The 14,083-nt window shown below is 39.8% G+C and overlaps 1 protein-coding gene across 1 annotated transcript; it reads left to right on the forward strand.

Annotated features, from left to right (window-relative positions):
- The first annotated feature begins 613 nt into the window (after window positions 1–613).
- Window positions 614–12,632, forward strand: LOC138340435 (uncharacterized). Its single transcript, XM_069292161.1, has 6 exons — window positions 614–777; window positions 2,767–2,913; window positions 3,396–3,615; window positions 11,160–11,231; window positions 11,398–11,508; window positions 12,297–12,632. The coding sequence occupies exons 1-6, from the start codon at window positions 614–616 to the stop codon at window positions 12,630–12,632; spliced, it is 1,050 nt and encodes a 349-aa protein (XP_069148262.1).
- The last annotated feature ends 1,451 nt before the right edge of the window (window positions 12,633–14,083 follow it).

Below are 14,083 nucleotides of genomic sequence, written 5' to 3' on the forward strand. Positions count from 1 at the left end.
AAGTTACTTTCAGATATTGTATTGGTACCATTTTGGCAACTCTATATTTTATACAGATATTGACTATGTCTTTCATTTGATTATCTTGGTATTAGATGGTTGTTGTGAACGCTTATGAGTTTATGTAGATAGTCTTATACGAACTCAATGTTTCTCACTATAAATTCTAATTAAACTAAAAGGTCAAATTTTCAGCTAAAAATTAACCTAGGTGAAGTAACAATGACGTGTGTAGGATTGTCTGCGACCTCTGAGAGGTTAACGACGCTGGTCTTGTATGGGGACTAGACTCCGGTCGTGACAAAGTTGGTATCATACCCTTAGGTTAAATTCTGAGGGTAATAAGTTCACATCAACAACATAGAGTAGTTTCTAACTCATGATAGTGAAGTGCACCACTATCATGAATTAGACACTGCATAATGCGTAGGAAAATTTCCCTTCTTCTAATATTATCGTGCTTTCTCTAATATCTGATTCCTTGGTGTTATGAGCGTATCTAACATCAATTCTACTTTTTCATAAAATTAACACAACGAGGAACGCTGGTCAGAGAAGATGAGAAGCAGCTTCTGGGGGCAACCAAGTTCCTCCCCAAGCCTCAGCTGCTGGAATGGAGCTGCATGTTAACCCAGCTGAGTTGATAGATGGAGAAGTGAGGACAACCCTGGTACAGATGGCCCAAGCCATCACCTTACAAGCTCAGACTATGACAGCCCAGGCAGAGCAACAAGGTGTTCCCAGGAAGAACCCACCTGCCACCACCATAGCTAGCAGGTTAAGGGACTTCACGAGGACGAAACCTCTCATTTACACTTGATCTAAGATTGTTGAGTATATCGAGGAGGATTGTAGGGAAGCTATGTTGCATGCAAGCATGGATTTTTCTAGGCTTATGGTCCGTTTCCAAAAAGTGGAGGAAAATAGAAAGAGGAAGCATACTAGGTCAAGGAACAGGTCAAGGCAAGCTGAGAAGATTTTTTGAAGGAAGAGTAGTACTAAAATCAGGGGGGATAAGCCCAGGTTTAAGAACGGACTCACCCACAAAGGGGAATCAAGTTCATCCAAGGGTCTCTATGATAGGGATTCCGAGCCCAGAGTTAACAGGAACAGTGAAGTGGATACACTTCAGGGGAGGCCACCTTGTAGGAAGTGTGGATAACATCATTAAAGAGAGTGTATGAGGGGCCCTAACGCTTGTTACAGTTGTGGAAAACTGGGTCACATGATGAAGGATTGTCCGTATATGAGAGGTTGGGAAAAAGAGAAGAAGAAAGTTTAGCCGAATGGTCCAAGTGAACAGACTCCAAGGAGACAACGATTCTTTGCACTCAAATCTAGAGGTACAGGGGAAGGCACTTCTAGTGATATATCGGGTGCGTAGCATTAAACAGTATTTCATGTGTTTGACTGTGTATGGTTTTTATGCTCTAGTATGAGGTTAATATGTTTGAGTCATCATGTTGGTTGCTGATTTGGGTGACTTATGTGTTTACCTCTGTTTATGCTTTACTTGATCCAGGGTCTAAGCTTTCGTTTATGACTACCTTTCTTGATCTTACTTTTGAAATACTACCTGAGGTTTTGCATGATCCCGTCTTAGTTAGTACTCCCTTAGGATAAAATGTAAGAATTGATAGGGTTCGTGAAGACTGCCAAATAGTAGTATGTGGAAAGACTATGTGTACATACCTTGTTGAGTTACCCATGAATGACTACTATTATATTTGATATGTAATGACTCTATAAATGTTATGCCTTCATGGATTGTCGTAATAGGGCTGTGAGATTCAGTTTCCCTAATGAAGTAAAACTGGTCTGGGAGGGATACAATTCGAGTCATTCAAGTCCCTTTATTTCGAACCTAAAAGCTAATAAAATGATGTCCAAGGGATTGTTATGCCATCTTATGAGTGTCAATGATCTAGATCATGACATTCCTTCCAAATACTCTGTGCCTGTAGTGAATGAGTTCCAAGATGTTTCCCTGATGATTTTCCTAGTGTTCCTTTCCCTCGAGAGACTGATTTTAACGTCAACCTAGAGCCCGATACTAAACCAAATTTGATTCCTCCCTACATAATGGCCCTAGCTGAACTCAGAGAGTTGAAGTTGTAGTTAAAAGATCTCACTGATAAGGGCTTCATCAAGCCGAGCATATGCCTTTGGGGCGCTCCAATGTTGTTTGTGAAAAAGAAGGTTGGAACCATTAGGATGTGTATCAATTATCAGCAGCTCAACAAAGTCATTATAAAGAACAGGTATCCACTTCCCCGAATAGATGACTCATTCGATCATCTCCAAGGGTCTAGCTTTTTCTCGAAGATTGATCTTCATTCCTGGTATCATCAGCTTAGGGTTAGGGATGGAGATATCCCAAAGATGGCCTTTCATACCCGTTATGGTCATTATGAGTTCTTAGTCATGTCATTTGGTCTCACTAATACACCAGCTGCATTTATGGACCTCATGAACCGAGTCTTCCGTGAATACCTTTATTCTTTTGTCATAGTATTCATTGATGACACCAAGGAAGATCATGAACAACATTTGAAACTAACCTTGCATGTACTTAGACAACACAGTTGTATGTCAAATTCAGCAAGTGTTAATTCTGGCTTAGATCAATGACAAACCTGGGTCATGTTGTGTCAATCAGGGTGTGGAGGTGGACCCCAGGAATACTGAGATTGTTAAGAACTAGCCAAAACCTCTTACTCCCACCGATATCCGTAGCTTTCTAGGATTAGTTAGTTACTAACGCAGGTTCGTGGAGGGTTTTTCTTCCATTGTTGCCCCACTGGCAGCTTTGACTAAGAAGAAAGCCAAGTTCGAATGGACAGAGACTTGTGAGAAGAGTTTCCAGGAGCTCAAGGAAAGACTCACTTCAGCCCCAGTGCTTACTTTGCCTAAGTGTGTTGAGAATTACACTATTTATTATGATGCATCTACGGTTGGTTTGGGTTGTGTTCTTATGCAGGGTGGTAAGGTGATAGCTTATGCGTCCAGACAGCTCAAGGTTCATGAGAAGAATTATTCCACTCATGACCTGGAGTTGGAAGTTGTGGTGTTTGCACTGAAACTGTGGAGGCACTACTTGTGTGGAGTGCATGTGTATGTGTTCACAGACCACAAGAGTCTCCAATACGTGTTCACGCATAGCGAGTTGAACCTACGTTAGTAGAGATGGTTGGAGTATTGAAGGACTATGACATGAATGTCCACTACCATCCAGGTAACGCAAATATTGTTGCTGATGCTTTGAGTTGGTTGAGCATGGGAAGTACACCCCACATTGAGGATATGTTGAGGGCGTGTGTGATTGACTTCAGAGGTAGTTGGGACGACCATATGCCTTTGATATAGTTCTAATATAATAAGAGCTATCATTCCAGCATTGAGATGGCACCCTTTGAGGCACTGTATGGTAGGAGGTGTAGGTCTCCAATCGGGTGGTTCGAGGTTGGAGAGTCATCCATTTTGGGTCCAGATATCATTCATGAGGCATTAGGGAAGGTCAGGCTGATCAGGGGCAGGTTGGTTACTGCTTACAGTCGCCAAAATTCTTATGCAGACAATAGAAAACGGCCTTTAGAGTTTAATGCTGGTGACCAGGTTTATTTGAAGATATCACCTATGAAGGGGGTGATGAGGTTTGGCAGGAAGGGGAAGTTAAGTCTGAGGTACTGATGTACCGAGGTTTCACGGTACTTTCAATGCTTTATCCTTAAGTTTCGTGTGTGTTAAAGCCTTTTTGTATTAGTTTTAATGTATTTTTCTCTTTGTTTGCAAGAAATTTGTCCAGAATTAAAACGTGGAAGAATTATGCTGAAGAAGTGATTACCTACGGAGCCATCGACAGTCCGTCGACCCCTCGATGGTCCGTAGGTTGCCACCGTCATATAAAGGAAAAAATGCTGAAAGAAGATTGGGGAATTCTAACAAAGTGTGGGTCTACGGAGGCTCTCGACGGATCGTCATCTCTATGATGGACGTCCTACACATACATCACCGTCAACAGAAAGTAGCCCAGTACCAATCTTGAAAAAAAACCTAAGTATGGAACGACGGAGGACCACAATGGTCCGTCGTGGCCTCGACGGTCCGTCATCTAGGTCATCGACTCAGACGCGGTTTTTAAGGAGATTTTCCTTAAATAGATTTTCCTCTTTTGTTAGAACTATTATTATAAATACTTGTAAAATCCTCGTTTTGAGGTTAGGCTCTTGGGTATTTTTCAGATTTTATTGTTCTAGTTGTGAACTTGTGATTTTGGGAAATTATTCTACTTTTCATAAATCGTTTATTGCAACCTCATTGATTAATTCAAGTAATTTTCTGGGTTTTCTTCAATCTCATCAAAATAAGTGCATGAATTATTATCAAACTAATATGACTTATGTGATTATTAACACAGGTAACTAAATCCATAGCTAGGGTTGTGGGAACCATGGGTATTTAACAAGGTAAAAACTAGTAAAAATAATAATCCTAGAATAGTGTCTTGCATGTATTCATACTTCTTTCGTTTAGAAGTCTTTTTAATGAGGGAACGCGTTAGATTTCGTCGTGTTGCTACTTGCCGGACCAAGGAGGTAGATAATAAGAAAAGAATTATCAACATAGATTTAGTATGCACTATCTACTAAGCTAGTTTTGATTGGTGCAAAGTAACAACTAAGGTAAACATCAATTATGATGCTTAATATGAGGTAAAGGTAAGGTTTATTAAAGTATATGCACGTAGCCAGACCAAGCTGAAGATTGAAATTTCCTAGTTGTCGGACCAAGTAATTAGGGATACATAACTCACCAATTTGCTTGCAAGATACTAGGAAAGGATTGTTATAGCTAGAATTACCGCGTTATGAACCTGTGGAGAACACCTAAGCCCTAGTTACTTTCATTACTTGATAAATATCAAATCTTTAAACCTTTCACTTGTTTATTTAGAAATAGCTAATTACATTTATTGCTTAAAAAACCCCTGTTTGTTACTTGTTTTCGGAAAGGACTTCACTAAATAGAATTAATAATAGGTTAAAGTTAAGTCTAAATAATTTTCCTCGTGGGATCGACCCCAACCTCATAGTTGGGTTCTTTACTTGATACGACCGCATGTACTTCTTTTTTAAAAGTAAATTTGAGAATATCAAATTTTGGCGCCTTTGCAAGGGAAAGTGGCTTTTAGAATAACTTTAAGCTTATTACCAAAGCTTAGTCAACATTTTCCTAATTTTACTTTTTCTTTTTCTTTTTGTGTCTTGCATATCTAACTTTCGTGTATGCCAAGTAGGCGGGGTATAGGATAACCCATACTCTCACCTGACCCCAAACTAGAGTGTACACTGCGCAGAATGAACCAAAATTTGGGTATTCTCGATGACGATCACAACTCGGAACTTCCACCACCGGTTGATGCTCATGATCAATTATTACCTAAAAATCGTGAGGGAGGTGAAATATGGAGGCAACCTTCCGCTCAACGCCCTGAAAAGTATTATAGGGGATATGATAATATTATTGACTCTAACGGGCTACTTTTCTTACCTCCCCTACTGATATTCCGTGGTTTCACGGTATTATTAATAATTTTTCCTTAAGTTTAGTGTGTCCAAAAGCCTTTTTGTGCTAATTTTTATATAAGTTTCTCCTTATTAGCAGGAAATCTGTCCAAAGATGAATGCGCAGGTTTTTGAGCGAAGAAATGCAGAAAAGACCACCTACGGAGCTTGTGACGGTCTGTCATGCTCATGACGGTCCGTAGGTGGCAGCGTAGTGCAGCTGCTGAAGGAAGATGGGGAAGTCTGACCAAGTGTGGGGTTACGGAAAGCGTGATGGACCGTCGTATCCATGATGGTCCGTCCTGCAGGTTCGTCATGAAGATCAGAGAAGTAGTCCCAGTACCCATATTCCAAGAGATAGAATGCACCATTGTAATGTTGTTGCTACAAGATCTCTCGTACAAAAGAAAGAAGATCCGGGGTGCGGTTCACTATTCCTTGTCCAATCGGGTCATTACATTTTGTGAAAGCAATATGTGATCTGGGGGCAAGCATAAATTTCATGCCCCTCTCGATTTACAAGAAGTTGGGTTTGGGTAACCCAAAACCCACTGCGATGCGGCTACTGATGGTTGATCGAAAAGTGAAAAGGCCTATAGGGATACTCCATGATGTGCTAGTAAAAGTGGAGTCATTCATATTTCCGGCAGATTTTGTTATTCTTGATTGTGAAGTCAATTTTGAAGTGCCTGTTATTCTTGGGAGGTCATTCCTTGCTACATGTAGAGCCTTAGTTGATATGGAAAAGGGGCAGATGAAATTTCGATTGAACAATAAAGAAGCGACCTTCAACATTTGTAGGACTATGAGGCAGAGTGGTGAGCTCCAATCGATATCCGTCATATCCCACAAAGAAAAGATGAAAAAGGAGAATGAACAAAAGTGAAAAACATGAGTTTATGGTTGGGGATTTGGTTCTTTTAGACAGTTTTGGGTTGCCTTGTCTTCCGGGCAAGCTCAAGTCCAAAGGGACTGGCCCTTAATTACCCAAGTATTCCCTCATGGAGCAGTTGAGTTAAAAACCAAGGAGGGAGTGCGGTTTAAGGTGAATAGAGAATGAATAAAACTTTATTTTGGGCATACTGCATCGGTGAATCAAGTGATAGAGGCATACCATCTTGATGAAGGCAAAGTAATCAAGTGTTATCAGTCGTGTCGCGACGTTAAATCAGGCGCTTGTTGGGAGGTAACCGAATACTTTTAGTTTTTTTTCTTTCTTTCTAGTAATGGTAGCATTTTCTACTAACGGGTTTTAAATTTGCAGGCACATCACCAGGAAATTCTGCAGAAAATCACTCTGCAACAATAACCAACGGACACATGCGACGGACCGTCGTTCTCTCGACGGTCTGTCCTGCACAATCGTTCTAGTTGTCAGAGACCCTACTCCTAAGGGTCTCTCACATTTTACAAGTGTCCTCCAACGGACATCTACGACGGACCGTCATACTCTCGACGGTCTGTCCTGCATAACCGTCATGACGGTCAGAGACCCCTCTCTTAAGGGTATCCATTTTTTTTAAGTGTCCCACGACAGACATCGACGACGGACCGTCATAATCACAACGGTCCGTGCTGATTGTTGGCGCTTTGAGCCCCAGGTTTGCTTCACCTACCACTCTTGTATTTCAAATTTTTTTATGCATTGGGGACAATTGCATGTATTTTTGTTGGGGGTGGGACAAATGGAAAGTGAGTGCTAGGGTGAAGTCTGAGTAGCCCAATTCACAATCCTCTTTTGGGGTTTTCTTGCCTGTGTTCTTTTTCCCCAAGAGACTGATTACTTTTTCTAGTGAACCGGCATGTCTATATCTTGTGTACAAGTTTAATTTTGGAGCATGATGGCTAAAATGATATCCTGATAAAATGGAAAATGATGCATGACTAGGCATAGTAATTGATAAATGTGTGGCTTTAAGCATGACAAAGAGGTACACCACTGCATGACCCTAAGTCTAAAATTAGAACTAGGTGTTTAATAACCTGGTAGAGTGATGAGATGTCAAGTGAGTGCGAGGAAGATTTGAATAGTCCAGTATTTGTACTAAGCTAGAACTTGCCTGGTTAGTCCTGCTAAAAGTAAGTTGTAATAGGCAATTAGGAAAGGATCATAGGCCCTTATTCAATATAGCCCATTTTTAGCCTAAATAAAAGAAAACCAAATGAAATTTATCCTTCTTTGATCGAAATGATTTGAGCATAAATTAGACCTTTCTTTTTCACCCCAACTGATCTTTTTTGGGAATAATGTGTTGGCCCTGGTCCCTCCTTGGACATGTGCACCTCAGCTTATGCCAAAAGCATATGTAGAGGCTGGCTAATGTAGTAAACAACCTTTTGATGGCCCTGACCCAACTTTGGATATTGTGTACTTTGACTCATGGCAAAGCCATGAGTTAAGGGTGGCTATTATGAGGAATGCTCTGGAAAGTGGGGTTGAAAGAACAAAGAGAGAGAAAGAACAAAAGTAAAGTGACTCAAGAATTAGTTGAAAGAAAAGTAAAAAAAATTATTACAAGAAATACAAGCAAGAAAAAAAGAGAGTCACTTACACAAATGAAGAAAAAAGGGAAAATAGAAAGGTGAAAGAATATGAAAAACTGGGCAAAATAAAATGATTGAAAATGGTATGTTTAGCCAATATGTCAAGGAGGGAAAAAAATTACTAAAGTATACCTAAATATACATTACCTTACTCTGAGCCTATGTTACAAGCTAAGAAAGTCCTATTGTGATCCTAAGGGTTGTATAGCAAACTTAAAGCAGTGAAAATAAGGTCAAGCTTATGGCAATAGTTATGAATGAGTGTGAATTTGTTCTAAGAGTGAGTGTTGAAAAGTAATCCTTGTACTCAAACTTAAATCATTGTGTGAAAAATGAGGATTTTGTTTCGAAGTGAGGACACTAGTTGCAGTAGGCTTGCAAAAGACCGGCTACACAAGCTTGGCTCCAGGCTAGATAAAAGAATTCCTGATCTTGTCGCAATGGGAGCAGCTCCTGAAATATTAGCCCGTCGGTGAGAAATTGAAGAGGATAGGTGTTAGTGCATGGTGAGTCTGTGTCATGGTCTGATTCCACATAATTCAAGCCTAATAGTGATAGGATGCATAAATATGATGAGATTAATCGAGATTGATAGCCAAATGATAGCAAAGGATAAAACATGGATACTATTGTACAAAGATTTTGTATTGAGTCATAGTGCATCGCTTGAAGACATACAATGAATTTAAGTTGAGGGTGTTGATATACCGTGGTTTCACAGTATTATTAATACTTTTTCCTTAAGTTTAGTGTGTCCAAAAGCCTTTTTGTGCTAATTTTTATATAAGTGTCTCCGTATTTGCAGAAAATCTATCCAAAGATGAATGAGGAGATTTTTGAGCAAAGAAATGCAGAAGAGACCACTTACGGAGCTTGTGACGGTCCGTCATGCTCGTGACGGTCCGTAGGTGGCAGCGTAGTGCAGCTGCTGAAGGAAGATGAGGATGTCTGACCAGGTGTGGGGTTACGGAAAGCGTGACGGACCGTCGTATCCATGACGGTCTGTCCTGCAGGTTCGTCATGAAGATCAGAGAAGTAGTCCCAGTACCCATATTCCAAGAGCTCTAGTGTTTTGAAACGGAATCCATGACGGCCCTGTCGTGACCACGACGATACGTAGCGAGGTCCATCGACCTAGCCGCGTTTTGACAGATTTCCAGCAAATAGAGTCCTTGTTTAATTAGGTTTTAATTTTCTATAAATAGTTCAAAAAACCTCGTTTTTTAGGTTAGACGGACGATTATTAGTTAGACTCGGGAATATTAGGTTACACTCTACATTATTTGGTTAGGCCCTTGATTATTGTTAGATTCTTGATTATTTTGAGATTCTTTGAATTGATTGTTGGTGATTTTTGTTGATTAATCAAGTGAACTTTCGAATTTTACTCTTTCTCATCAAAGTAAGTGCATGAATTCTTATATCACATATTTGAATATTGTAATTATGACTATGGGTAACTAAACAGCATAACTAGGGTTGTGGGAACCATAGGCTAATAATGAGGTAAAACCTAACTAAAATAACAGTTCTAGAATAGTGTCTTGCATGTATTGATAATTCTTTCGTTTAGAAGTCTTTTTAACGGATAGCCAACGTTAAAACTTGCCTTAATGCTACTTGCCGGACCAAGAAGGTAGATAATAGGAAAAGAATTATCAACATAGATTTAGTGTCTACTATCTAATAGGCTAATATTGATTGGTACGAGGTAATAACTTAGTCAAATATCAAATACGATGCTTAATATGAGGTAAACATAAGGGTTAGGATAGCAACACACGTAGCCGAACCAAGGTGCGGAGTGAAATTTTCTAGATGCCGGACCAAAGATTTAGAAATACATAACTTATCACTTTGCATGCAAGATACTATGAAAGAATTGTTATAGTTAGACTTATTAAGTTATGAATCTGTGGGAACACTTAAACCCTAGTTACTTTTATTAATTGATTAAACTCCAACATTTGAAGCTGTTAGTTGTCTCCTTTTATTTCGCTAGTTATTTTCATTTATTTAGGAATAGAAACCCCCTTTTTTATCATTTTATGCTTTCCAGGGAAGTAATTGACTGAACAATAGTAATAATAGATTGAAGTTAAGTCTAAACTATTTTCCTCGTGGGAACGATCCCGACCTCACTAGTTGGGTTATTGACTTGACACGACCGCTTTACTTCTTATTTGAGAAGTAAGTTTGAGCGTAATAAATTTTGGCGCCGCTGCCGGGGAAAGTAACTTTTAGATTAACTTAAACTTATTAATATAGTTTAGTTGATATTTTCTTGATTTTACTTTGTTTTATTGTTTTTGATTCGTGCCGAACCACCCTCCTTGTATGCCAAATACACGGGGAGGAAGAAAACCCTTGTTTCTCTACGATCACGAATTAGAGCGTACACTACGCAACATGAATAGAAACTTGAGCACCAAAAATGTTTAAATCCACCTATGCAAGAGGTGGTGAAGAAGGAAGTCATTAAGTGGCTGGATGTTGGAGTGATATATCCAATTGCCGATAGTAGTTGGGTATGCCCTGTTTAGTGTGTACCTAAGAAAGGGGGGATGATTGTGGTTCCCAATGAGAAAAATTGCCTTGTTCCTATAAGGTCGGTGACTGGATGGAGGTTATGTATGGATTACCAGAAATTAAATGCATGGACCAAGAAGGACCATTTCCCTATGTCCTTCATGGATCAAATGTTGGATAGACTTGCAGGAAAGGGGTGGTACTGTTTTCTTGATGGCTATTTGGGTTATAATCAGATTTCTATTGCACTGGAAGATCAAGAGAAAACCACCTTTACTTGTCCTTTTATGGGACCTTCGCATTCAAGAGAATGTCGTTTGGGTTATGTAATGAACCAGCCACATTTTAGAGATGTATAATGTCAATATTCTCTCATATGGTGGAGGACATTATTGAGGTGTTTATGGATGATTTTTAGTGGTTGGTGACTCTTTTGAGCGGTGTTCGAGTTATTTGTTCGGGGTTCTTAAGAGGTGTAAAGATTGCAACCTTGTTCTAAATTGGGAAAGATGTCACTTGAAGGTGAAAAAAGTTATTGTATTGGGTAATCGCATTTCAAAGAAACGCATAGCGGTTGATCGAGCTAAAGTTGAGGTGATAGAGCGACTTCCTCCACCTATCTGTAAAAGGTGTGAGAAGTTTTCTTAGGAATGTGAGCTTTTATAGAAGGTTCATCAAGGATTTTTCAAAGATTGCACATCCTTTAAGCAAGTTGCTTGAGAAAGAGTGTAACTTTCATTTTGATGAATCTTGTCTGAAGGAATTTGGTGAGTTGAAGGAAAAGTTGGTGTCTGCACCTATCATAATTTCTCCGGATCGGAGCAAGCCTTTTGAGGTGATGTGTGATGCGAGTAGGGTTGCTCTTTGTGTGGTATTGGGACAAATAAGTGGAAAATCCTTCATCCCATTTACTAAGCTAGTAAAGCCCTTAATGAAGCCCAAAATAACAACATCATGATCCTTCTTATTTAAGATATTTGATGGAAAAGAAGGATGCAAAATCAAGGTTGATTTTTTGGGTATTACTATTGAAAGATTTGACATTGAGGTGAAAGATAGAAAAGGGACCGAAAATTAAGTTGGTCATCACTTGTCCCGATAAAAAGATGAAGCAATAAGGGAGTTAGGTGAAAAGGCTGAAATTGATGATACTTTCCCTGAAGAGCATGTATTGGCTACCTCCCAAGACTTGATTCTATGGTTTTCATATTTTGCAAATTATCTGGATAGTGATATCGTCCAACCGAAATTGTCCTTTCATCAAAGGAAAAAGTTCTAGCATGATGTGAAATTTTTTCTTTTGGGATGATCCATACTTATATAGGAGTTGTGACGATGGGCTTGTTCGACGTTGTGTGCCGAAAGTTGAGATGTTGAGTGTTTGTGAGGCAAGTCATTCTTCGCCTGTAGGTGGGCATCATAGTGGTAACCGAACTGCTCACAAGATCTTGTAATGTGGCTACTTTTGGACAAGCATCCACCAAGATTCTCATGAGTTCGCCAAGGCATGTGATAGATGCCAAAGAGATGGTGGCATTTTGAGAAAGAAAAATCTCCCTTTAAATCCCATTTTGGTGATTGAATTGTTTGATGTGTGGGGCCTTGACTTTATGGACCCTTTTGTAAGTTCTCACGGGATGAAGTACATTCTTGTGGCAGTCGGTGTCAAAATGGGTAGAAGCTATTGCACTTGTGAATAATGAAGGGAAGAGTGTCACCACGTTCTTGAAAAAGAACATATTTTCTATATTTGGCACCCCAAGGGCTATTATCAGTGATGGGAGATCCCACTTTTGCAACATGTTGTTTAAGGGATTATTGAAAAAATATAGGGTTCGCCATAATGTGGGCACTCCTTACCATCCTCAAACTAGTGGGCAAGTTGAGGTGTCAAACAGGGAGATTAAGAAGATTATGGCTAAAACGATGAATGCTAGTAGAATGGATTGGTCAAGGATGCTTGATGATGCCCTTTGGACCTACCGGACAGCATAAAAGACTCCCATATGTATGTCCCATACCAACTTGTATATGGGAAGGTTTGTCACTTACCGGTTGAATAAGAGCATAAGGCCATGTGGGCAACGAAGAAGTTGAAAATGGATTGGAATGAGCCTGCAGAATAGAGGTTATATGGGTTGAATGAGCTTGATGAATTTCTCATGAAGGCATATGAAAGTTCAGCCCTCTACAAAGAAAAGATGAAGAAGTACCATGACCAAAAGATTGAGAAGCGCAATTTTTTGGTTGGGGATTTGGTGCTTTTATTCAATTTTAGGTAGCGTTTGTTTCTGGGAAAACTCAAGTTCAAATGGACTGGTCCCTATTTGATCACCCAACTATTTCCTCATTGTGCAGTTGAGTTGGAGAACAAGGGGGTGTGAGGTTCAAGGTGAACGGGCGGCGAATCAAAATCTATATAGGGCATGCTGAAACAGCGAAGGAAGTTATTGAGACATACCATCTTGATAAAGTCTGAGTAATCAAGAGTCCTTTGTCGTGCCGCGACGTTAAATCAAGCGCTGATTGGGAGGAAACCAATATGTATCCTCTAGCCAACTATAGGTTTTTCATGATTTTCTAGGCATAGTTACATTATTTTTGCTTTTATTACTTATGTCATGTCTAAATGTTCCTTTATTTTTCTTTAGAAGTGTTGGCTAGAGCGTAGAGTAGGGTCCGATCCAAAAAGTGTCCACAAAAAGATTAGCTTAATGGTGTTAAATGTGCAGGGACCAAATCACCAGAAATCTACAGAAAATTGGTCTAAGGCACCCATCGACAGACCTATCAACGGACCGTGGTCCCTTAGACGGACCGTCGGTAAGATCTGTCATGCCCAGGTATGTTCTTTAAATTTTTCTAAGTTAGGTCACTGTCGACAGAGGGGTCGACGGACCATCGACCGGCTTACGGTCCGTCAACAGGCAATCGTCGATCCCTTACCCACCAACCCGACCCAACCTATCCGGCTACATATTAAAAGTTTTTAAACTCTTCAATTACGCACCCCTTCACATAACCCCCATAACTGTTTCCCGCCCTATTTCCTCTCATTTTCCGCACTTCCTGACCCATTCACTCCCATTATGTCATCAGATTCCCACACTTCCCCCACTTTCACAAGATCCATTCTCTCCCAAAATCTCTCATTTTCTTCAATTCCTTTGCCGGTCGGTGTTTGTGGTGGTTGTTGTTGCTGTTCAACTACTAGTGTTCATACTCTTTCTCCTCTACTACAGTTGTCAGTATGTTTTCTGAGTTGCAAGATTAAATTTTATTAATATTCCTGATTACCATGATGCCTAACTCTTTGGGTACTTAATTTTGGACCATTTTGCATGCTAAAACTTACACACAAAAGTCCTAAGTCCCTTAGAACACTGATACTGGATAGGGTGTATTTTTTTTAAAAATAGCGTGTGTTTGCATGATTGTGAACCTGA

Source organism: Solanum lycopersicum, chromosome 12, assembly GCF_036512215.1.
Source record: "Solanum lycopersicum chromosome 12, SLM_r2.1".
Classification (NCBI taxonomy): Eukaryota; Viridiplantae; Streptophyta; class Magnoliopsida; order Solanales; family Solanaceae; genus Solanum; species Solanum lycopersicum.

What these genes read in the sequence shown, in the direction of transcription:
- LOC138340435 (XM_069292161.1), top strand. Translation starts at nt 614, where the DNA reads ATGGAGCTGCATGTTAACCCAGCTGAGTTGATAGATGGAGAAGTGAGG. An exon ending in GCCACCACCATAGCTAGCAG is followed by an intron (nt 778 to 2,766) that starts GTTAAGGGACTT and finishes TTACTAACGCAG; the next exon opens with GTTCGTGGAGGGTTTTTCTT. An exon ending in CCAGTGCTTACTTTGCCTAA is followed by an intron (nt 2,914 to 3,395) that starts GTGTGTTGAGAA and finishes CTATCATTCCAG; the next exon opens with CATTGAGATGGCACCCTTTG.